This window comes from Epithele typhae (genome assembly GCF_022376455.1).
Source record: "Epithele typhae strain CBS 203.58 chromosome Unknown BXZ73scaffold_4, whole genome shotgun sequence".
Classification (NCBI taxonomy): domain Eukaryota; kingdom Fungi; phylum Basidiomycota; class Agaricomycetes; order Polyporales; family Epitheliaceae; genus Epithele; species Epithele typhae.
The window spans coordinates 1,367,074-1,387,055 of record NW_025954195.1 but is presented as its reverse complement, the minus strand read 5'-3'; the positions used below and the strand labels follow the sequence as shown (position 1 = coordinate 1,387,055).

The 19,982-nt window shown below is 59.5% G+C and overlaps 10 protein-coding genes across 10 annotated transcripts; 6 read left to right on the top strand and 4 right to left on the bottom strand.

The window, feature by feature from the left end:
* Positions 1–340: 340 nt before the first annotated feature.
* Positions 341–2,990, top strand: BXZ73DRAFT_87795 (histidine biosynthesis trifunctional-protein; the record flags this gene model as incomplete). The annotated part of the gene is made up of 3 exons (XM_048024719.1): positions 341–2,020; positions 2,062–2,702; positions 2,759–2,990. The coding sequence occupies 3 exons, from the start codon at positions 341–343 to the stop codon at positions 2,988–2,990; spliced, it is 2,553 nt and encodes an 850-aa protein (XP_047882300.1).
* A 195-nt stretch (positions 2,991–3,185) lies between these two features.
* On the bottom strand, positions 3,186–4,431 carry BXZ73DRAFT_87794 (thiamine diphosphate-binding protein; the record flags this gene model as incomplete). Its single annotated transcript, XM_048024718.1, has 5 exons — positions 3,186–3,272; positions 3,338–3,772; positions 3,842–4,085; positions 4,145–4,260; positions 4,324–4,431. The coding sequence occupies 5 exons, from the start codon at positions 4,429–4,431 to the stop codon at positions 3,186–3,188; spliced, it is 990 nt and encodes a 329-aa protein (XP_047882299.1).
* A 404-nt stretch (positions 4,432–4,835) lies between these two features.
* Positions 4,836–5,860, top strand: BXZ73DRAFT_97514 (short-chain dehydrogenase; the record flags this gene model as incomplete). The annotated part of the gene is made up of 5 exons (XM_048027393.1): positions 4,836–4,876; positions 4,950–5,090; positions 5,162–5,482; positions 5,529–5,595; positions 5,648–5,860. The coding sequence occupies 5 exons, from the start codon at positions 4,836–4,838 to the stop codon at positions 5,858–5,860; spliced, it is 783 nt and encodes a 260-aa protein (XP_047882298.1).
* A 159-nt stretch (positions 5,861–6,019) lies between these two features.
* BXZ73DRAFT_87792 (uncharacterized protein) lies at positions 6,020–7,083 on the top strand (the record flags this gene model as incomplete). Its single annotated transcript, XM_048024717.1, has 5 exons — positions 6,020–6,335; positions 6,396–6,485; positions 6,542–6,678; positions 6,752–6,880; positions 6,919–7,083. The coding sequence occupies 5 exons, from the start codon at positions 6,020–6,022 to the stop codon at positions 7,081–7,083; spliced, it is 837 nt and encodes a 278-aa protein (XP_047882297.1).
* A 441-nt stretch (positions 7,084–7,524) lies between these two features.
* Positions 7,525–9,909, bottom strand: BXZ73DRAFT_97512 (uncharacterized protein; the record flags this gene model as incomplete). Its single annotated transcript, XM_048027392.1, has 10 exons — positions 7,525–7,659; positions 7,718–7,894; positions 7,944–7,981; positions 8,032–8,128; positions 8,176–8,200; positions 8,378–8,539; positions 8,591–8,659; positions 8,737–8,925; positions 8,976–9,176; positions 9,848–9,909. 10 exons carry the CDS (start codon positions 9,907–9,909, stop codon positions 7,525–7,527), a joined length of 1,155 nt encoding a protein of 384 aa, XP_047882296.1.
* A 135-nt stretch (positions 9,910–10,044) lies between these two features.
* BXZ73DRAFT_87790 (uncharacterized protein) lies at positions 10,045–11,738 on the top strand (the record flags this gene model as incomplete). The annotated part of the gene is made up of 11 exons (XM_048024716.1): positions 10,045–10,092; positions 10,143–10,190; positions 10,253–10,282; positions 10,332–10,515; positions 10,578–10,870; positions 11,010–11,059; positions 11,123–11,258; positions 11,330–11,351; positions 11,372–11,444; positions 11,502–11,584; positions 11,653–11,738. 11 exons carry the CDS (start codon positions 10,045–10,047, stop codon positions 11,736–11,738), a joined length of 1,053 nt encoding a protein of 350 aa, XP_047882295.1.
* A 214-nt stretch (positions 11,739–11,952) lies between these two features.
* Positions 11,953–13,223, bottom strand: BXZ73DRAFT_74410 (uncharacterized protein; the record flags this gene model as incomplete). The annotated part of the gene is made up of 4 exons (XM_048022018.1): positions 11,953–12,537; positions 12,759–12,891; positions 12,917–13,046; positions 13,157–13,223. 4 exons carry the CDS (start codon positions 13,221–13,223, stop codon positions 11,953–11,955), a joined length of 915 nt encoding a protein of 304 aa, XP_047882294.1.
* A 1,014-nt stretch (positions 13,224–14,237) lies between these two features.
* BXZ73DRAFT_97509 (AP complex, mu/sigma subunit) lies at positions 14,238–15,096 on the top strand (the record flags this gene model as incomplete). The annotated part of the gene is made up of 7 exons (XM_048027391.1): positions 14,238–14,271; positions 14,325–14,450; positions 14,524–14,654; positions 14,709–14,725; positions 14,788–14,815; positions 14,871–14,936; positions 14,998–15,096. The coding sequence occupies 7 exons, from the start codon at positions 14,238–14,240 to the stop codon at positions 15,094–15,096; spliced, it is 501 nt and encodes a 166-aa protein (XP_047882293.1).
* A 140-nt stretch (positions 15,097–15,236) lies between these two features.
* Positions 15,237–17,123, bottom strand: BXZ73DRAFT_87788 (Rexo1 protein; the record flags this gene model as incomplete). The annotated part of the gene is made up of 11 exons (XM_048024715.1): positions 15,237–15,390; positions 15,444–15,680; positions 15,740–16,034; positions 16,118–16,221; positions 16,260–16,411; positions 16,495–16,509; positions 16,530–16,587; positions 16,616–16,632; positions 16,683–16,772; positions 16,798–16,979; positions 17,087–17,123. 11 exons carry the CDS (start codon positions 17,121–17,123, stop codon positions 15,237–15,239), a joined length of 1,341 nt encoding a protein of 446 aa, XP_047882292.1.
* A 426-nt stretch (positions 17,124–17,549) lies between these two features.
* On the top strand, positions 17,550–18,993 carry BXZ73DRAFT_74408 (TLC domain-containing protein; the record flags this gene model as incomplete). The annotated part of the gene is made up of 9 exons (XM_048022017.1): positions 17,550–17,611; positions 17,658–17,702; positions 17,876–17,892; positions 17,943–18,292; positions 18,342–18,396; positions 18,447–18,609; positions 18,655–18,742; positions 18,793–18,869; positions 18,924–18,993. 9 exons carry the CDS (start codon positions 17,550–17,552, stop codon positions 18,991–18,993), a joined length of 927 nt encoding a protein of 308 aa, XP_047882291.1.
* Positions 18,994–19,982: the final 989 nt, after the last annotated feature.

The following is a 19,982-nucleotide window of genomic DNA, read 5'->3' as shown; positions in this document are numbered from 1 at the left end:
AGTGCAGGAATGAAGGGCGTCGCTCCTCCGCGGCTTCTGCGTCTTTGGAGGTGATTGCCGACGGAGTCTGGCCAATGGGCTCGCCTTCTTGGAAGCCCATGTCATCAGCTGTAGATGCAATCTCACTGCACCCACAATTGTATCCCTCATCGATTATGTCTCGTAGGAGACGCGACGACTCGACCAGAACATGGCTGCCAACTGGCGACAACGAAGCATGCAGTCCAAGAGATGCTCAAGTGACTCAGACTGTGGGGACGTGGAGGCGGATGTCTCGGCCCGGGTCATAACACACGACTGCGAGAGCGAGTGGTCTCCCCTCGACCAAGTACTGCGCACCATGTCTGCCTTCCTCCCGCTGGTCGACAGCCTGGACGACCATGACCTCCTTCGAGCCCTTGCCCGCATCGGGCCCCTTGTCGTGCCTCTCCTCCTCAACGACCCCGCGTCCCTCCCGACGGACGCAACTCGCTTCGTCCTCTTCGACTCCGACTCATCCCAAGATCAAGTCATCTCTGCACTCGATCACGGCGCGGATAAGGTCATCCTCCCCCTCGACCTCGGCAAGGAGCTCATAGGACTCCTGCCCGAGGACAGGCTCCTCCTCCTCCTCGACGTGGGCAACGTCTCTGCCGTCTCCGACAAAGTCTGCCACGGTGTCTCTGGCGTGCTCATCAAGACCCCCTCCGTCGACCCCGACTTCATCGGTTCCTTCTCCCGCTTCTTCACCGGACTCACCGTCCACGCCCTACTCACCCCCTCCTCAGACCCGCCATCGCGGTCGACCATCGTTGCCCTCCAGACCGTCAAGACCACGATCGTCGTCCCCACCTCGCAGCTCACCCTCTCCACCCCAGACGCCAAGCACCTCAACATCGCAGACGCCTTCCTCGCGCCCCTCACCTCGGACCGCAAGGACGGCCTCTTCCCCACCGTCGTCTCCTCCCACCCCGACGGCGGCCGCACCCTCGGCCTCGTCTACTCCTCCCCCGAGTCCGTCAAGGAGAGCATCCTCACCGGCAAGGGCGTCTACCAATCGCGCCGGCACGGGCTCTGGCGCAAGGGCGAGAGCTCAGGCGCGACCCAGGACGTCGTCCGCATCCGCGCCGACTGCGACGCCGACGCGCTCGAGTTCTCCGTCGTCCAGCACGGCGCGGGCTTCTGCCACCGCGAGCGCGCGTCGTGCTTCGGCGCGGGGGACCTCACCGGGCTCGCCGCCCTCGAGCGCACGCTCCAGGCGCGCCGCGCCGCCGCCCCCGCGGGCTCGTACACGCGCCGGCTGTTCGACGACCCCGCGCTGCTCCGCGCGAAGATCATGGAGGAGGCGGACGAGCTGTGCCGCGCGGAGACCGGGGAGGAGGTCGCGTTCGAGGCCGCGGACCTGCTCTACTTCGCGCTCGCCCGCTGCGTCGCCGCGGGCGTGAGCGTCACCGACATCGAACGCTCGCTCGACCTCAAGGCCAAGAAGGTCACGAGGAGACCGGGGAACGCAAAGCCCCAGTTCACCAACCAGCTCAGCCCCACGTCGGAGGAGCCCAATGAAAGTGCAAGCACGCCCCCGGTATCCACACTCGCACCCACCGTGGCCCCAGCACCCGTCGCTGCGGACGACGAGCCCATCCGCATGCGCAGCTACACCCTCTCGTCCCTCTCGCCCCCGGAGCGCGCACAGCTCCTCCGCCGCCCCGTGCTCAAGTCCGACGAGATGATCGCAAAGGTGAAGCCGATCGTCGACGCCGTGCGCACCCGCGGCGACGCCGCCCTGCTCGAGCTCACCGCGCGCTTCGACCGCGCGCACCTCCCCGACCCCGTCCTCCTCCCGCCCTTCGCCCCCGAGGCCACCGCGCTCCCCGACGCCGTGCGCCGCGCGATCGACGCCGCGTACAAGAACATCCGCGCCTTCCACGCCGCCCAGGCCGACGCCGCCCCGCTCGTCGTCGAGACCATGCCCGGCGTCGTCTGCTCCCGCTTCGCGCGCCCGATCGCCCGCGTCGGGCTCTACGTCCCCGGCGGCACCGCCGTCCTGCCCTCCACCGCGCTCATGCTCGGCGTCCCCGCCAGGTCGCCGGCTGCCGCTCCATCGTGCTCGCCACCCCGCCCCGCCCCGACGGCACCGTCTCGCCCGAGGTGCTCTACGCCGCGCAGCTCGTCGGCGCCTCCGCCGTGCTCCGCGCGGGCGGCGCGCAGGCCGTCGCCGCGCTCGCGTACGGCACCGCGCGCGTGCCCAAGGTCGACAAGATCTTCGGGCCCGGGAACCAGTGGGTGACCGCCGCGAAGATGCTCGTCCAGAACGACACCGACGCGCTCGTCGCGATCGACATGCCCGCCGGCCCGAGCGAGGTCCTCGTCGTCGCGGACCGCGCGGCGAACCCGGCGTTCGTCGCCGCGGACCTCCTCTCCCAGGCGGAGCACGGCGCGGACTCGCAGGTCGTGCTCGTCGCGGTGCGCCTCGCCGACGCCGCTGTGGCCGCGATCGAGGACGCGCTCGACCGCCAGGCGCGCGCGCTGCCCCGCGTCGCGATCGTGCGCCAGTCGATCGCGAAGAGCATCATCGTCCGGGTGGACAGCGTCGAGGAGGCGATCGCGTTCTCGAACGACTACGCGCCCGAGCACCTCATCCTGCACCTCGAGGACGCCCCCGCCGCGGTCGCCGCGGTCGAGAACGCGGGCAGCGTGTTCGTCGGGCCATACTCTCCTGAGAGGTACGTTGTCTGCGGGAAGTCCCTCAGTATACCTTTCTGACATAGTCCTGTGGTAGCTGCGGGGACTACGCGTCGGGCACGAACCACACCCTCCCCACGAACGGGTACGCTCGACAATTCAGCGGGGTCAATACCCTCTCCTTCCAAAAGCATATCACGTCGCAGGAGATCACGGCGGACGGGCTCAAGGATCTCGGACCGATTGTGGCGACCCTAGCTGATTGTGAAGGCCTGGACGCCCACGCAAATGCCGTGCGCATCCGACTGCGCGAGCTGGGCCACTTGTAACCACTGTTGCGGGCGAACGTTGGCGAGATCTATGAGGTACAGCAGACCAAAGCAAAAGTGTAGCAGATATCTAGAGTAGCAGTGCATTGATAGCAACCATATGACCAGTAATATAAAGTCTAGACACCCCATAGGTAGAGTGGTACTCTACCATCCGCTCTGCACGCTCCACCGTGACCCGCCGGTGTTTGGAACTCAGTTGCTGCGGTAGAGAGCACGCTTCACCGCCGTCAAGATCGTCGACGTGTCGGGGAAGGTCAGAGCCTCCAGGTTGGGAGCATACTGAAAACGAAGACGCGTAAGTCACGGTCACGCTGAACAGCACGACAGCACGAATGATCACGTACGGGAGTGGGAACATCAGCACCAGTAACACGCTCAACAGGCGCGTCAAGGTAGTCGAAGGCCTCGCTCTCGACGACCTGGGCACAGATCTCGCTGCCAACACCGAAAGCAGGGAATCCACCCTCGACGACGACAAGGCGGTTCGTCTTCTTGAGCGAGGCCTTGATGGTCCCAATGTCGAGAGGACGGATGGACCGGAGGTTGATGACCTCGGCCTTGATACCCTCCTTCGCGAGCTCCTCCGCAGCCTCGAGCGAGTGCGTGACCATCTTACTGTGAGCAACGATGGTGACATCACTACCCTCACGCTCGACCTTCGCTTTGCCGATGGGAAGGAGGAAGTCGTCCGACATGGCTTCCGCGGACATTGGGAAGGAGACGCCGTACATCAACTCGTTCTCGAGGACGACGACAGGGTTGGGGTCACGGATGGCAGCCTGTACGCATCCACAGGTATTAGTACCTCCGCTGATATTTCAAGACGGATCGTCGTCACGGGAGCTCACCTTGAGCAGTCCCTTGCAGTCCTCTGCACTCCATGGGCTGACAACCTTGAGACCGGGAATCTGGCCGTACCACGAGGCGTAGTCCTGTGAGTGCTGCGCGGCAACACCAGCAGCGGCACCGTTGGGACCACGGAAGACGATGGGACAAGGGAGGACACCGCCAGACATGTAGTGGGTCTTGGCAGCAGAGTTGACAATCTGGTCAATGGCTTGCATCGCGAAGTTGAAGGTCATGAACTCGCAGCTAGATAGCGCGCGAGATTGAGTAAGGGAGCCAACGGGACCGGAGTGATTGACACATACACTGGGCGGAGGCCAGCGAACGCAGAGCCGATGGCGATACCAGCGAAACCCATCTCAGTAATGGGGGTATCAACGACACGCTTCTCGCCGAACTTGTCAAGGAGACCCTTGGTGACCTGCAAGAATGGGGCGGATAGGACGTCAAGAGATAGAAAACGAGCCAAAGGCCGGAGACGCACCTTGTATGCACCGTTGTACCGCGCAACTTCCTCCCCAAGGACGTAGACGTTCTCATCTCGGAGCATCTCCTCTTCCATTGCAGAGTTGAGCGCCTCACGCACGGTCATCTAGTGCAGAAGGTGAGGGTATGCCTAGATGGCAGGGACATTTTGGACTGACGGTGTGCTCGGTCTGGGTCGCGTAGCCGCGAGCGAGACGCGCCACGGAGCGGGTCGTGCGGGCATGGGAAAGGGAGGGGGCAAAGCGAGAGAGAGCGGCGCGCGAGGCCATGGCTTTTGGACAGCGGGGCGGGGGAGGAGGACGAGAGAGAGGCGGCGAGGGTCGAGAAATGGGTGGGGGTGGTGAGGTGGCCACTGAGCTCGGACGCGCTCGGGACGCGCGCAGGATTTGAGAGGCGCCCGCGGGAGATCGCGCCCCAACCAATCTGGGCGAGCCGACGGTGCTGTCGTCCCATTCGCTCCCATCGCACGATCCGCACCGTGTCAGACAGACTGCCGATCTCACTGCGAACATGGCCGCGAAGCCCACCGTCCTGCTCACCGGCGCGTCCAAGTACGTACATACGTGCGATCCTCTACCTGGCGCGCGAGTTCGCTGACAGACATCGGCGCCATGCTCATTCCAGAGGCCTCGGGTTCGCCATCGCGAAAATCCTCCTCGGGACTTTCAACGCGAACGTCATCGCGCTCTCGCGCACCCGCGGGCCCGACCTCCAGGCGCTCGCCGACGCCCATGGCGACGCCCTCATGGCGGTCGAATGCGATGTGTACGTCCTCCCCGACAACTTGTGCTCGTCGCCTTCTGAGCGCCGAGCGTGGACCGCTCTTGCGCACACAGCGCCGACGAGGCCGCCCTCCGTGCCGCCGTCGCCCGCGGGATCGACAAGTATAAGGCGCTCGACGGGGTCATCCTCAACGCAGGCGTAATCGAGCCTCTCGGGCCCATCGCGTCCGAAGACACCACACTCGACCAGTGGAGAAAGCACTTCGACGTCAACGTGTTTTCCCTGGTCGCCGCCCTGAAGGCCACCGTTCCAACGCTGCGGAAGAGCACGTTTGGCGGTCGCGTCGTGTTCGTGAGCTCTGGTGCCGCGACGGGCTACATGCCCACCTGGGGTGCATACAACGCCGGCAAAGCAGCGCTGAACAGTTTGTGCAGGTGAGCCCCCACCCCGCCTGCCTAGCGATTGACCCAAATTGTGTAGGACGATCGCCCGGGAAGAGCCCGACGTGACTTTTGTCTCCCTCCGTCCTGGTATGGTCAACACCGCCGTAAGTCCTTTCTTTGCCGGGATCTGTTAAACCGCGCTAACATCGCACCCAGATGCAAGAACAGATTCGCAACAGAGGCGGTGAAGCTGGTATGCCCCCGGAATTCTTGGGGGTCTTCACGGGGGCATACGAGACAGGGAAGCTCGTGGATCCGTACGACGCCGGGCATGTCGTGGCCGCGCTCGCCCTCCGCGCGCCCCAGTCGATCTCGGGCGATTTCGTGGACTGGTCCGGAGACGCGTGCAAGGAGTTCCGCAGACAGTGAGCGGGCGGTGGGGGAAGCAAGCTGGAGTATGGCATATATGGAGCCAACAGAACTAATCAATCGATGCCCGCCCTTCGCGCTCGGCTGCCTTCACCCGGCGTCGACCTCCTCTGCTCCCCCCTCGTGTGCCATGCCCCGCCCGCCCTCTCGCTCTCCACCATGCCACGCCGTGTTGACATCCACCACCACATCTTCCCCCCTGGAGTCAACAAGGCTGCCCTCAGCGCAGCGGTGGGGTTCAAGACTCCACCGGAGAACCTCCCATGGACCCCCGAGCTCAGCCTCGCTGCGATGGACCGCCTTGGGATTGACGTCGCCGTACTCTCCTACCCAGCGAACATCCCCGCAGGCCCCGCAAGCCCGCAGAGCCGCGCCGCCGCACGCGAATACAACGAGTTCGCGGCGCGGGTCTGCGCAGCGCACCCGGGGCGGTTCGCCTTCTTCGCGGTCATGCCGAACCTGTTCGATGCCCAAGGTATGGTCGTGGTAGTAGTGGCAAGTGCCGTTTGCGCTCACTCGTGTGCGTGCATCGCAGGCGGTGTTGAGGAAATCCGTTACGCACTGGATGAGCTCAAGGCAGTGGGGGTCAGCCTCCCCTCGTCGTACGGCGAGGGCGCGGACGCCAGTGAGTGACGTACCCGCGCTCCACCGCGCATTTAGACGAGCATGGGCCGGCCGCAGGGTATATAGCGGACGACCAGTTCGACCCGGTCTGGGAGGAGCTGCACGAGCGCAGCGCCGTGGTTTTTCTCCACGGGGCACAGACGCCTTCCTCCACGCCGTACCCGCACCCCTGCCTCGGCATCCCGATCACAGAGGTCTGCCATCTTGTCTCTTCCCTCTACCCACGCCTCGTTGACTTTACCCCTGCCTCATTGACTTTGCACACAGGTCCCAAACGAGACGTACAAAGCCGCCGCGCACCTCGTCGTCTCCGGAAAGAAGCGCCGCTTCTCCAACGCCAAAGTCATCCTCGCACACCTCGGCGGCAGCGTCCCGATGCTCGCGCCCCGCGTCGCCGTGCTCGCGCGGCACATGGGCTGCCGCTCACCTACGAGGAGGTCCTGGAGGACTTTGCGAGCTTCTACTTCGACATGGCGATCAGCGCCTCGGAGACGACGCTCACGGCGATGGAGGCGTTTGCGGACGACGGCCGTGTTCTGTTTGGCACGGACTTTCCAGGTGCCGTCAGATCCTTCCAAGCCGTTTCGGGTCCCCACTGACTGGAGGCTCGCAGCCGTGAGCGTCGACATGGTCAGCTGGTTCACTCGCAGTGTCGAAGCGTTCTACGGTCGAGACAGTGAACGTTTGGCTCAAATCGTGGGTGGGAATGCAGGGGCGCTGCTGAACCTTCAATAAATTCGTCTACGGATGTTCAACGTCGGTGAGCCGCAGCGCAGTGATCTATGGTACAACAGCCAAGAAAGGGGGAGTTTGCAGCCTCGATACTACGTGAGTTTTGGGTATGTGATGAGTTCTACATGCGAAGATGAGCTCTAGTCGGTCCTTGCAAGAGAAGCACAACGAAGGGATGCGATGCATTAGATGGACAAGCATGCAGTAAGGTAGGGTATCGATACATTAGGAGAATCCTACTAGGGGTATGGATCCAGTCATGGCCAACAGATCGCTAAGGTGTCGTGACGGTGTGTGCGGGCTTTAACTCAGTTTTCTTGCATCCAGCGCACGATTTCGTGATGGAACGGCGAACTCGAAAGGAGGGCCTCGCCGTGGTGTCCGTTGGGGTCGAAGCGAAGTCCTTTACGGATACCGTGCGAGGTGAGGTATCTCTTGACGCGCTAGAGGCGATGTGATGTGAGTCGTCTGCTCCGCGCGAAGGCCGCACATAGGACCTACATGGGCGTCGACTATGGCGTCCTTGCCACCGAGGATGAAAAGCGTCTTCTGCGGATCACGCGCCTTCGGAATCTCTTCGAACCATAGCGAGTTCGAGGTCCAGTCGAAGTGACGCTGGAGGAAGTTCGCGACGCCCAGTTCGGTGCCAACGAAATACTTCACGATCAGATGGAAGCCCTGCAAGCAAATTCAGGTAGGTTCCTGCAAGTCGCGGGGTCACACGCACATTCTCGCATGGGCGATAAATGAAGTTGTAGCACAGATCTGTTGTCTTATGTGTGAGTGGCCAAGGTCAAAAGTGGAGGACAACGCACCTCCTTCCCACGAGCAAAATGTCACCGGATCCACAAAGCACGACCGGGTGATCATTGCGGGTGAGTCTTGAGTAGCCAAGCATGAGAAAACGAGCCACTAAACACAGCTCAGCCCTGCTCTGTTAAACAGTATATGACACTCACTTCGAGTGGCTGAGCATAGTAACCCCTTTGCGAACTCGAGCAACCCGGATGGAATTGCCATCGTCAGAATCCGACGAGTCGGAGCGGTTCGCATCCTCCAAGTGGCCCAGCCAAGCTCGTCCATCAATTCTGCGATGTGCTGCGCCATCTCTTTGCGTCCCATGGGGCGCAGGAAGCGCGGGTGCATGATCTCTTGACTAACGTGCGGTGGAGCGGGATAAGGATGGGATGGTCGGGGAGAACCCTGAACATGTGCCGGATGAAGTGGTAGTACTGGGTGAGTCCGAGCCCAAGACCGTGCATGAAGACGACGGGGCGGACACGAGAAGCTGGATCCCACTTGGGAGGAACACGGATGACATATCTGCGGTGCGTAATTGTGAGTTCTTTGCGCGCGTCAAGGGAGAGAACTCACTCGAGGTCCTTGTACGTCCTGACCTGTGCTCGCCATTCGTTTTGAAGTCTCCAACGGATAATGGCGTTGCTAATTGCCACCGCTGCGTACCACACGAATGGGCGCCACGAGACGTTGACGGGTCAGCGTAGGAGCAAAGCGCAGACGTCGGGGTTGGAGCCGTCAGGGATTTTGAGCCAGACCGATGCTCGATGAGCCCGACGACCTCGTGCAGCGCAGTGCGCTCGACGTGGGAGACCTTGTCGATGCCAGGGAAACGGGTGTTGAAGATGGACCAGTAGAGCCATGCGTGCATCTCGTGCTTGTGGATGGAGGACCATGGGGCTTTTCTGAACCTAATTTCGGCTCAGTGCGACTCGGAGAAAGGAGAGTTTACGGAACGCACCATGTCCTCAAGTAGTTCCGGAAGTCCACCGCTCTCGGATCATCAAACTCCAGGGGGACGATGTCTTCCTCCGGGCTTCCCGGTCTGTCCACGTCGAGGGACTCTTCGTCGAAGCCTTCCTCCGGCAAGTTGGCGAGCCCGGCTTTGAGCACGCGGTGGAAGACGGTGCGCAGCTCGCGGAGATCGCCCGGGCCGTTGGGGCTGGGACCGCGATGAAGCGAGCAAGGTTGAGGTAGTACACGCTGAAGAACACCTGCATACGGGTGAGATAAGAGATAGACTCGCTCGAGAAGTCACTGGGTCTGACCTCAGCCACGGCGAGGGCGAACAGCGTCCAGCCCTTCCATGAGAAGGTCCAGACGAGGCCGCAACGCAGGGTGTAGATGACGTAGACCAGGAGAGCGGGATGATGGACCAGATGGGGCCGATGGCGAAGAAGAGGACGAGGTAGAAAGACAGGTCGCGCTTTGCAGGGATGTGGGGACCTCTGCCGCGCGCGGGTCAAGCTTCTGGTCGCCCATGGAGGCGGTGGTGGGCGCCGGGCGCTGTGCGTGGGCGTCGATACCGGAGGGCTGGTGAACCGCGGGAGACGGGGAGACGGTCGTGAAAAGAGTGGCACGGCCGTAGGCACCCCGGGGGAGGCTAGGGAAGGCGACGCGGTGGGGAGGAGACGGTGTTGTGTGAGCGTCTGGCGTGCCTTTCTCAAAATCATGCGACACCCGACGTCGTCCCGTTTCCGCCGCGTCGCGGTCATGCGAGGCTGCTCGTCCCAGGCCGCGATTCATCCATAAAGGCCGTGCGCGGGCATGCCGCGCACGCCCTCCCCGCTCTCATGCTGCTCGTCGCCCTCAGCTCTCGCCGCACATGCGCACCGGAGGGTGTCGGCCGTATCGGCGCATCTCGGACGGCGGTAACGGGCCGCGGTGATAGCCATGTGGGCAATGACGCTCCCGGTGCGCATCACGGACCAAACCGCGTTTCGCCCCGTTCTCTGTTCTGCCATCCACCTCACCTCTCCTTCTCTTCATCCTATCCACTCTAGTCCCGCCCGGAGGACCTCCCGCCCGCCATGATTCGTGCCGCCCTCACAAATGTTGCTCGCCCTGCTCTTCAGGCAGTATGTCACGTCCATCGCTCTCCGTCCGTCTTCCGACTTTTTTTCTCTAGCGGTCTGCGACCACGCTCTCGGCCGGTTTCCCCAAGGTGACCCAGCGGGTACGTGTCTATCTCATGCTCAATTATATTGTGTTCATGCATATCTAATCGCGCGTCCTCAGATGCCCTCCAAGTACGGCGGTGTCTACACCGTACGTCTCGTGCCAGCGTGCACCCATGCGCGTCCTCATATCTCCTTAGGTGACCCTCATTCCCGGTGACGGCATCGGCAACGAGATTACCGACTCCGTCAAGGAGATCTTCGAGTATGTCAACGCCCCCATTGAATGGGAGCAGTACAACGTTTCTGGCATGTCCTCCGAGGGCGAGGTTCTCTTTAAGCAGGCTATGGAGAGTTTGAGGCGCAACCGGGTCGGTCTCAAGGGTGCGTCGGATTGCCTTCCGTCCGCGGATCTTGAGTCCAACATCGGTCTTGTGTCCGCGCAGGTATTCTCTTCACCCCCATCTCCCAGTCGGGTCACATTTCGTGGAATGTCGCCATGCGCCAGCAGCTCGACATCTACGCGTCTGTCGTTCTCTGCAAGTCTCTCCCTGGCTTCCCCACCCGTCACAACAACGTCGACTTCGCCATTATCCGTGAGAACACGGAGGGTGAATACTCTGGCCTTGAGCACCAGAGCTACCCCGGTGTCGTCGAAAGCTTGAAGGTGTCCACCCGCGCCAAGGCTGAGCGTATCTGCCGCTTCGCATTCGACTTCGCGCTCAAGAACAACCGCAAGGTGCGTGTAGCTCATAAGCAAAGCGTTCAATACGGAAGTTAAGACGAGGACACGTGCAGAAAGTCACCTGCGTTCACAAAGCGAACATTATGAAGCTCGGCGACGGTCTCTTCCTCAACACTTCCGTCGCGTGGCCGAGGATTACAAGGCCACCGGCATCGAGTACAACGACATGATTGTCGACAACACGTGTGTTCATCCCCCGCGCCGCTGACCGGTCCGCGCCGACTAATACACATTTCCGCCATGCAGCTCCATGCAGCTCGTCGCACGCCCGACGCAGTTCGATGTCATGGTCATGCCCAACTTGTACGGCGCTATTGTGTCCAACATTGGCGCGGCCCTCGTCGGTGGTCCCGGCATTGTGCCCGGTTGCAACGTTGGCAGGGTCAGTCCTTCACACCAGCGCCTGTAGTTTAATGTCTGCTTTTGTTGATTCGCCGGACATGTGCACTACAGGAGTATGCGCTCTTCGAGCCAGGTTGCCGTCACGTCGCTCAGGACATCATGGGCACCAACCGGCTAACCCCGCGGCCATGATCCTCAGCTCTACCATGATGCTCAGGCACCTTGGGTACGCCACCGGCCTGTCTCCATGAAACCTCGACTAACCTGTGACCATGACTTGTAGTCTTGACCATCTCGCGGACAACATTGCCAGCGCGACGTTCAACGTCATCAACACCGGCGAAGTTCGCACCGCGGACATGGGCGGTAAGCTTCATTTGGACCATGCGTTCGAGCGCTAGGGGCGCTCATAAGGGCTTTATTACTACCTATAGGCTCCGCGACGACCTCCGACTTCACCGCTGCCGTTATCAAAAGCCTCCATAGAGCGTCCTCACCTTCACCACGGCGTTTGGGATAAGGGGTGCGGAATCGGGAGCGCCGAGTCTGATTTACATTGGTCCTCCTGATGTAGAGGTATTGTACACCACAGGCTAACGTATGATATACCGCCTCCAGACCAGAGTCTGGAGGACCATCCACGGACTGGTGTCTTGGCGACGTGGCAAAAAGTGCTTCCGACTGCAAAGCATGTCGGACGCCTGCTCGCAGGAGAGGGGCTGGTCGGCTAGTGATTAGGGTATGGCGCTGAGGTCGAACTCGTCGAACAGCGCGTCGTCGTCGAGCGCCGCGTCGAACTCGTCTCGCACCGGCACGGGTCTAGGACCCGACGCAGGCCCATTCTCAGGACCCTGTCCTTCACCTGCCTGAACGTCCGCCCTGACCCGTTTCAGCTCTGGCTCGTCACCTCGCCCTGGCTCCTCCGACAAGGGCGGGGTCGACGTCCGCCCCGCAGATGACCCCCCTGAGATCGTCCTTGACCCAGGGTCCCGCTTGACGAACTCGTTGCCGTGCGCACGCCGAGCCTCCGAGGCCGCTCCGTCTCCCCCGGGTCCGCGGCCCCACTGCGCAGGCCGAGGATCGTCGCGCACCGGACTTCCCCGCGCTCGCCCCAGCCCCCCCGGCGGGCCGGAAGTCGCGGTAGAGGTCCCCGCCACGCGCGTTGAGCTCCGTGGGGAGAGGGAGGCCGCGAGGAGGCGCAGTGCGCCGAGGATGGCGGGGCGGGTCTGGCGCAGCGCGCGGGAGATGTAGGAGAAGGCGGCGGCGGGCGGGGCGGGGCCGCCTGTGGGGCCGAGGGCCCGCCAGTGGCCGTCTGCGGTCTGCAGGAGGGGGCTGCAGGGGTGGAGTGGTGCGGGAGGAGGAGTGGCGCAGGGAGGTGGGAGGGGTGCCACGCAGGGTGAGTGGCAAGGCCGCGAGCGGTTGTTGGGGGAGTTGGGCGGCAGAAAAATTTACGACGCGTTCAGAGAAGGTGAGGAGAAGGGCAGAAGGACATCAGCATGTGGTGGCTCAGAGCTGGAATGGGAACGCTTTGCCTACGTACATGCTGGATCGCCGAGTCAGACAGGAGTGCGAGGTTGCGGGTTGCCATTTGCGCGTCCAGTGCGGCCGCGGAGCGCAAAAACAGTGGTGAGCTCCTCAGTACACCATAAGGGGGTGTGAAGAAGGGAGGTTCTCTAGGCAAACCGGAGGTTCACTCACCGACGGCCCATGAGCTCAACGTATGGTTGATTGCCCGTGCGGCTGGCTTCCATGCCCTTTTGCTTTCCGTCGGCATACAGGCCAAGCGTAACGCCTCTCGTTATGGCGTTCATCTCCGTATAAACAGAGGCTGACGAAGACCGTCGGAGACATGAGTATCCCGATGCTGTGCAGAGCGGCGCACTGCCCCACTGCAGTGGAGACACCCTGCAGGAGCTGGGCAGTGGAGGGCACACACACCTACACTGAGGGCCTCTTCTCTTGAGAAGCCGAGGCGTTCTGCGACCACACATGCCCATGCCATCATGATTGGGGCACGGTTGATCACTACATATTTGGAACGGATGGCCTGAGTGAAGATATCAGAAGAAGTCAGCGTGAGTCGTTTGTGGAACAGAAGATGTTCCGGCTTGCGTGATGAAGCATGTTGTCTGCACCCAGGAGGAACAAGGCTCTCCGGATCCACGCCCGAACAAGACGAAGAATGAATGGTGCACGCACGTCTTCGTCCAGTATTTCATTGAATTCTAAACTGCCATAGGAATCGCCTTCTTCTGGAGGTCTTTCCGGCAGCAGTTCGTTAATGTCACTGTCTCGTTTCCGTTTTCGTTGCGTTCGGTTGGCATTAGTCTACGAAGGGAGGGACGGAACGGTGAAACAGCGTGAGTTGCACAAAGGCAGGAGTGCATGAGGCAGGGGTACCTCTTGACCTGTCACAGAGGCGGTTGAAGTGCTGGAACGGCTCGAAGCCGGCCGGGGTTTTTCTTTGTATACGGCCTTCCTAACGGCGGCCAGGACCGGTTTGCGGAGGTCCTTCTCCACGCCGGCAGACTCGAGGGAGAAATCGGACAGCGATGCGAGCTGCTCCCTCGTACCGTGCGTTTTGTATCTGCACCGAGTTCAGCACCGAAACCTCGAGGAGCATGGAATGCGCGCGACTGACATCTTCCCTGCGATAGCCATCGCCTGAGAAGGTATTACGTTCCCGATGGTCAGCATCTTGATGAAGGCTGGCAGTGGGATCTTCGTGTCCGCCATCGGGTCGGAGAAGTGTTGTCTGTGTGGTATGAATCGTGTGTGCGGGCGGAGTGACCCACCGCAGGATGGCAGCGGTTAGTAAGAACGGTTGTAGGCGCGAGTCAAATGACGGCCCCGGATGTTGGCCACACCTACAGGCGCCCGCGCCCGCGCCCATCGCGTGGCCGGGCCCCGGTCCCGCTGAGCGACCTGAGGTGGACGCCAACGCCCGATACGACTGTCCCGCACTCGTGTCCGACTGAGCAGCATCTCCGCTTACCCCCTCGTCTGCTTGCTGCCAGTCATGATCAACTACATGCTCCTTGTGTCTCGTCAAGGTACCGCTACTACGCGCGCTGTTGGACAACTGGTCTCTGACTTATGAGCTCAGGCAAGGTCCGTCTTGCCAAATGGTACACCACGATGCCTCAGAAGCAGAAAGCGAAGATCGTCAAGGACGTCACACAGCTCGTTCTGGCACGCCGGACCCGCATGTGCAACTTCCTGGAGTACAAAGGTGCGCACCTCGGGATTCAGTGTCCTGTGCGAACGCCTTGAAGCACTCACGTCGATACCCTCGGGGCACCCAGACACGAAGGTGGTGTACAGGCGATACGCGTCGCTCTTCTTCGTCGCCGGGATCAGTGCGGCGGATAACGAGCTTGCCACTCTGGAGATCATCCACCGCTATGTCGAGGTGCTGGATCGGTATTTTGGCAATGTGAGTATCGTCCCTTTGCCTGCGCGAGCACGCACCAATGACATCCCTACTCAGGTCTGCGAGCTTGATCTGTGCGATATCCCGTTCATCTTCCTTTCCATTCCGGGGGTCACTAAATGCGCGTGGGACATAGGATCTTCAACTTCCAGAAGGCGTATGCGGTGAGTCCCAATTGCTGCGTCCCGTCCGTGCATTGGTACCAGCGGCAATCGGCAGATCCTGGATGAGCTCATTATCGCCGGCGAGCTTCAAGAGTCTTCAAAGAAGTCTGTGTTGCGAGTGGTGCGTGGAGGGATGCTTTGTGCGCTTGAACTTCCCAGAAGTGACATGTCATGCATCCTAGGTCACGCAAGCAGACAGTATTGAGGAGCAGGAAAACAGCGAGGATACCATGGCAAGACTGGGCAGTCTGGGATCGAGCCTGACATCACGGGGATCATAGAGTGCGACGCCCTGTTCCGATGTACAGTGTATATTTCTGTTACTATACTAGTGTTCTCCGGATATTGCATTCGATGGCTTGGGGTATGGGTGTATTCGACCAGAGTATGTGCAACAAGGTAGGTCCGATATAACTACATCCTATGCTAGTGCTACATATCTTGCAGGGGGTTTCGGTCTCGGCTTGTTGATTACATGCCATCGAACGAGGTCAAGTGTGGCAACAGAGTCCTCGATAGAGCTGTGACCGGCGGCGCCGGCTGCTTGAATAGTTTGTCCCAGGAACTCTTTTGCCCTGAAGGAATGTGGGTGAGGAGATCGCAGGGTCAGCAACGCTGTTGTACTCACAGCGCTCTCAAGGCTCGTCGGTATGGATGGCCTTGTTGATGCGGGAAAAGGACGACAGTGTCGACGCAACGATGATGAATCATTCGCAAGGTTTTCAGATCGTTCTCGAGAGCATGGCCGATGATGATGGTTTCCGAATTGATCAGAGAATCCAGAGACTCGCGAACGGACTCCAAAGGGTGAACTGCAGTGGAATAGTTTTCCTCGTTGATTCCGGAGAAGCGAGTGTTGAAGTCGCTGCGACGCATACCGCATGAGTAGAGGTTCGAATGGAGATACGAAAGCCGAACACTAACATCACCTCAACGCCGTCGTCCATGCGGATAAACTTGTCCAAGACTTCATTACCAGTGCCATCGACCACTGAGACGCGGGCGACACGCATTCCGCCAGTGCTGTAGATCATCTCACAGTCCAGGGCGACTATGTCCAAAGCCGAATCTTCGTCCCCATTCTTGGGACGGGAGCTGGTGAACCCGTGACGGCTATGCAAGATATCGGGATCCGACTCGTAGAAGACGTGTGGTCCAGTCTCACAGCCCTCTTCGTCCGTTGTCCTCGAGCAACAGGTATAGACACGTCTCTTCTCGCCTGTCAGCGTCGTGGCATGCTCAGCATTCATTGAAGTGCTGCACAATGGAAGGAGTGTTTTACCGTTCGCTTTCGACGAGAACGCCTTCCCCAGTGGAAACGACAGTGGTCCGCGTTTTCTCGTCGCTTCACGATGAACCTCTGATTGCATCGGTCGCAAGCCATAGGCGATCCTTCTTCGTGCGGCCTGTCTCCACCGGGACCAGGGGTATTTCGACCACGTACTCCCACTGTTTCATTTGATCCATACTGAGGACGTAGGGCTCAAGGTGCACGGTCGTCAAACACAGAGCAGCAATTTTCTTTCGTGCTTCCTCGCGTGCCTGCACTTCTGACTCTGTGCCAACAGAAGGGTGAGAGATGAATCGGGCTTCGGTCTCTTCTTCAGCGTTGCAATAGACGATATGATCGCCTGAGGGTCATCAGACGCCAAGGCATGCGATCTCAAACGAAGTCATACATTTCGATACGTGAGCTTGCTGCTTGCGCATACACCTCTTCCTCCTGCTTCAACGCATGTTCTGCAGCGAGCGTTGGTTTCGGGCGCGTATAGCTCGTAGAGAATCACAAAATGATCGTACAGGACCTTCAACATAGTCTGGTGTGGAGTCAGTTTTTTGGTATTACGAAAGGACTGATCGAACGTACTTGACGGACTGGTATTGCTACCTGGGACATAGCTGGACTAACGCGTAGAAGGGGGACCCATCCTTCGTGGACACGAATGAAGCGAGTGCGCTATGGATACAGAATGTATGCTTACTGCGGAAGTTGCTGGGCCGGATGGGACGGCCACTGGTCTTTGAGACTTCCCTACCCTCTGGAACTTCCTTGGAGGCTCGCTCGAGCCGCCATTGCTCGATCCCTCATTGCTTGCAGGTGAGCTGTTGGGACGTTTTACGGGGAGGAAGCTTGAGGAGGCGGCGTAGAAGGTACAGATACAGGCTTGGATGACATGCTTGCGCTACAGGAATCGGGGTGACGGGAATCTGTGTGTGTTCTAGCTTGTGGCTGAAGAGGCAGTTGGGCGCGTGCAGTGGCCTTTTCAGGACAGGGAAGACTGTGGAACAGACCGAGAATCGGAAACATGTCGCTGCTGAAGTCGTCGTCTGAAGGTAACTGGGCTGTGGACACCGCAGAGCATATATCGCAGCACACCCCACTGGAGGAGGCGAAGGTGTTCGCCAAAGAACTGCCCAGGATCCGCAGATTGGGACGTAGTGTCGAATATCAGAACCAACAACGCGGGGAAAGATGCAGGACTAGGTGGCTTGGGAGTAGGACGGATGGTGAGTCAAACCAGATGGTGGGTGCAAGAAGACCGGTTGGGGGACTGCGGGAACGGTCAACGGCCCGTCCAAGACGGACAGTGCACGGCGCGTCGCGCTCAGCGCCTGGACGCGACGCGCCCGACAAGCGTTCCACCGCGTGCATCATCTTGCTTCGTCACCACCTCCTCCGACTCGGGCACCCCTCTCTCCTCTCCACTCACAACCCTATAGCCATACGATTGCGATGTCGCGTACCGCCGGCGGCAAGCGGAAGCTGCAGCACATCAAAACGTTGGAGAACATCGAGTGCGTCGGCACACCGTTCTCTGCTCCCAATCTAACCTTCCTCCAGGGGTGACCCCACTCACCATCTCGCGGGCTCATTCCTACCACAGACGTGCGTTCTCCATCTCACACTGTTTCATGCGCACTGATCCCCCACCAGTCCCTTGTTCCAAGAGTCTGCCCCGTCTTCCCCTGCGACAGGCCCTCCTCACCAAGATGCCTTCCCCCCGTAGCACGGTGGTCTTCCCAGTCACGAGGTTTCTGGGATGATCTCTTGACGTTCAGGTGGATCGTGGTGCCCAGTGAGTCGTGCTTAAGCCTGTGGCTGTGGTGTTCTAACCGTGCGGTCCAGTCTCTTCATTGAAGATGCTCCTTGTGGTCGTCGCTTGCTGGGCGAATTGGCAAATCCTGGCCCCGTACGTCGGACAATCTATTGCCAATCCGTTTGCGCCTCTCCTCTTCATCTCCCACCGCATACCTACCTCATCAGAAGACGATCCGCGGTACCAGAAGGGGTGGCTCGACCTCGCTTTCATCACCTACTATGTTATATTCTGGTCCTTTGTCCGCCAAACTATCACGATCCACCTATGCCACCCTTGCGCGCGTTACTTCGGAATCAAGAAGGCGGCCAAATTGGATCGCTTCGGAGAACAAGGGTATGCCCTGATTTATTTTGCCATCATGGCCGCTTGGGGTGTGGTGCGTTGACTCGCTTCATTCATCTATCACTTTTGACCCTGTTGCTCAGCGCGTCATGTCGCAACTGCCCACTTGGTGGTACCGTACCGAGTACTTCTGGATAGGTGAGACCTCCATGTGAATATCCGTCTATCCGTCTAAATGCCTCTGGCAGACTACCCCCACTGGGAGATGAAGCCCGAGCTGAAGCGTTACTACCTCATGCAGATGGCATACTGGCTGCAGCAGTTCATTGTTCTCGCATTGGGACTGGAAAAGCCTCGGAAGGACTTCTATGAACTGATCGCTCACCACTTGGTGACCCTTTGGCTCGTTGGGTGAGGGTCTCGCTTGCACTCTCAGCCACCCTATACTCATTCTAGCACTCCTAGATGGAGCTATCTCGTCAATCTAACTCTTATAGGAAACGCTGTATACCTTAGCATGGATCTCCCGGATGCATGGCTTGCTGTACGCCATTCCTCAACGCCTTGACTCTGCGAATGCTCACGATCATTCAGTTTTCAAAGTTACTTAATTACCTTCAAATGGAACGAACCAAAGTCGCCGTATTTGCCCTGTTCTTGTGCATCTGGAGGTGTGTAGTTGTCATGAATTATGTTGAATTGTCTAAACGCTCCCGGATTTCCAGCTATTTCCGTCATTGGCTCAACTGGGTGATACTGTGGTCGGTCTGGTTCGAATTTGATCTCATTCCGTGAGTAGCGCGCTGAACGACGAGGATTCGATGTGCTAATCTCATTATTTTAGTGAAACTGCGAGGCGATGGTACCCCACGATGGTGTCTGGTTGGCGGGTTGGATGCAGTATCAAGTCTTCATCCCCATTTTGCTTCTCCAATTCCTCAACCTGTTCTGGTATGTGCTGATTTGGCGCATTGCAATTCGGTACGTGCTTCGGCAGCTTTCGACGTGGTATGGTGTTAATGCACTTTTTGCAGTGCCATCATGGTTGAAGAAATAACAGACGTCCGTTCGGATGACGAGGACGACGGTGAAGTTGAGGATGAAAAAGATGACTAGTTGAAGCTACGTCTACGAAGATATGACATTGCCATCCAGGCTCTACACGACACGATCAATCTGTTGTAGCTACCGACTCAACACGGCATTGTATAAGTACTTAGCGTACATCTGGCAACAACTCACGACGATGTATACCAAGCATCCCCGAGTTATTGGTAAGATTGCGAGCCAGTGGGCTACAGAGGACTTGTGTTGTTAGAGGAAAGGTGCGCGGCTGTGTTTTCTGGTTCCTTGTATTTGAGGTTCCCTTACCTGCTGACCACGGTTCCACAGCTCCTCTGCGGAGATGGCACACACTATCCAGCAGATACTGTGCCCGTCAATATGGAAACACAGGCAGTGTTTACGCGTGAGCAATGACTCAGGTGCGCTCGGCCCCAAACTTGCACTACGGAGCCCGTGTATCTGCCGGGTGTGCACCAACGTGAGTCTCACTATCCCCTTTTCTGGCGCTCTCCCGAGGCTCTTGTCGCTGCCTGTGAGTAGGCTGGAGGAGTCGTCAAGGCCTGCTGCAGCTATAGTATTGGTGGGTGTATAAGACAAAATCGGAGCGTCCACTTGTAGTCGAGTAGAGTAGAACCCAATCATAGCCCCTCGATATTAGGGCATAGTCATGGGTGCACCGAGACAACGCTGATCCCGTTGCCTCATGAATAAGCACCCAC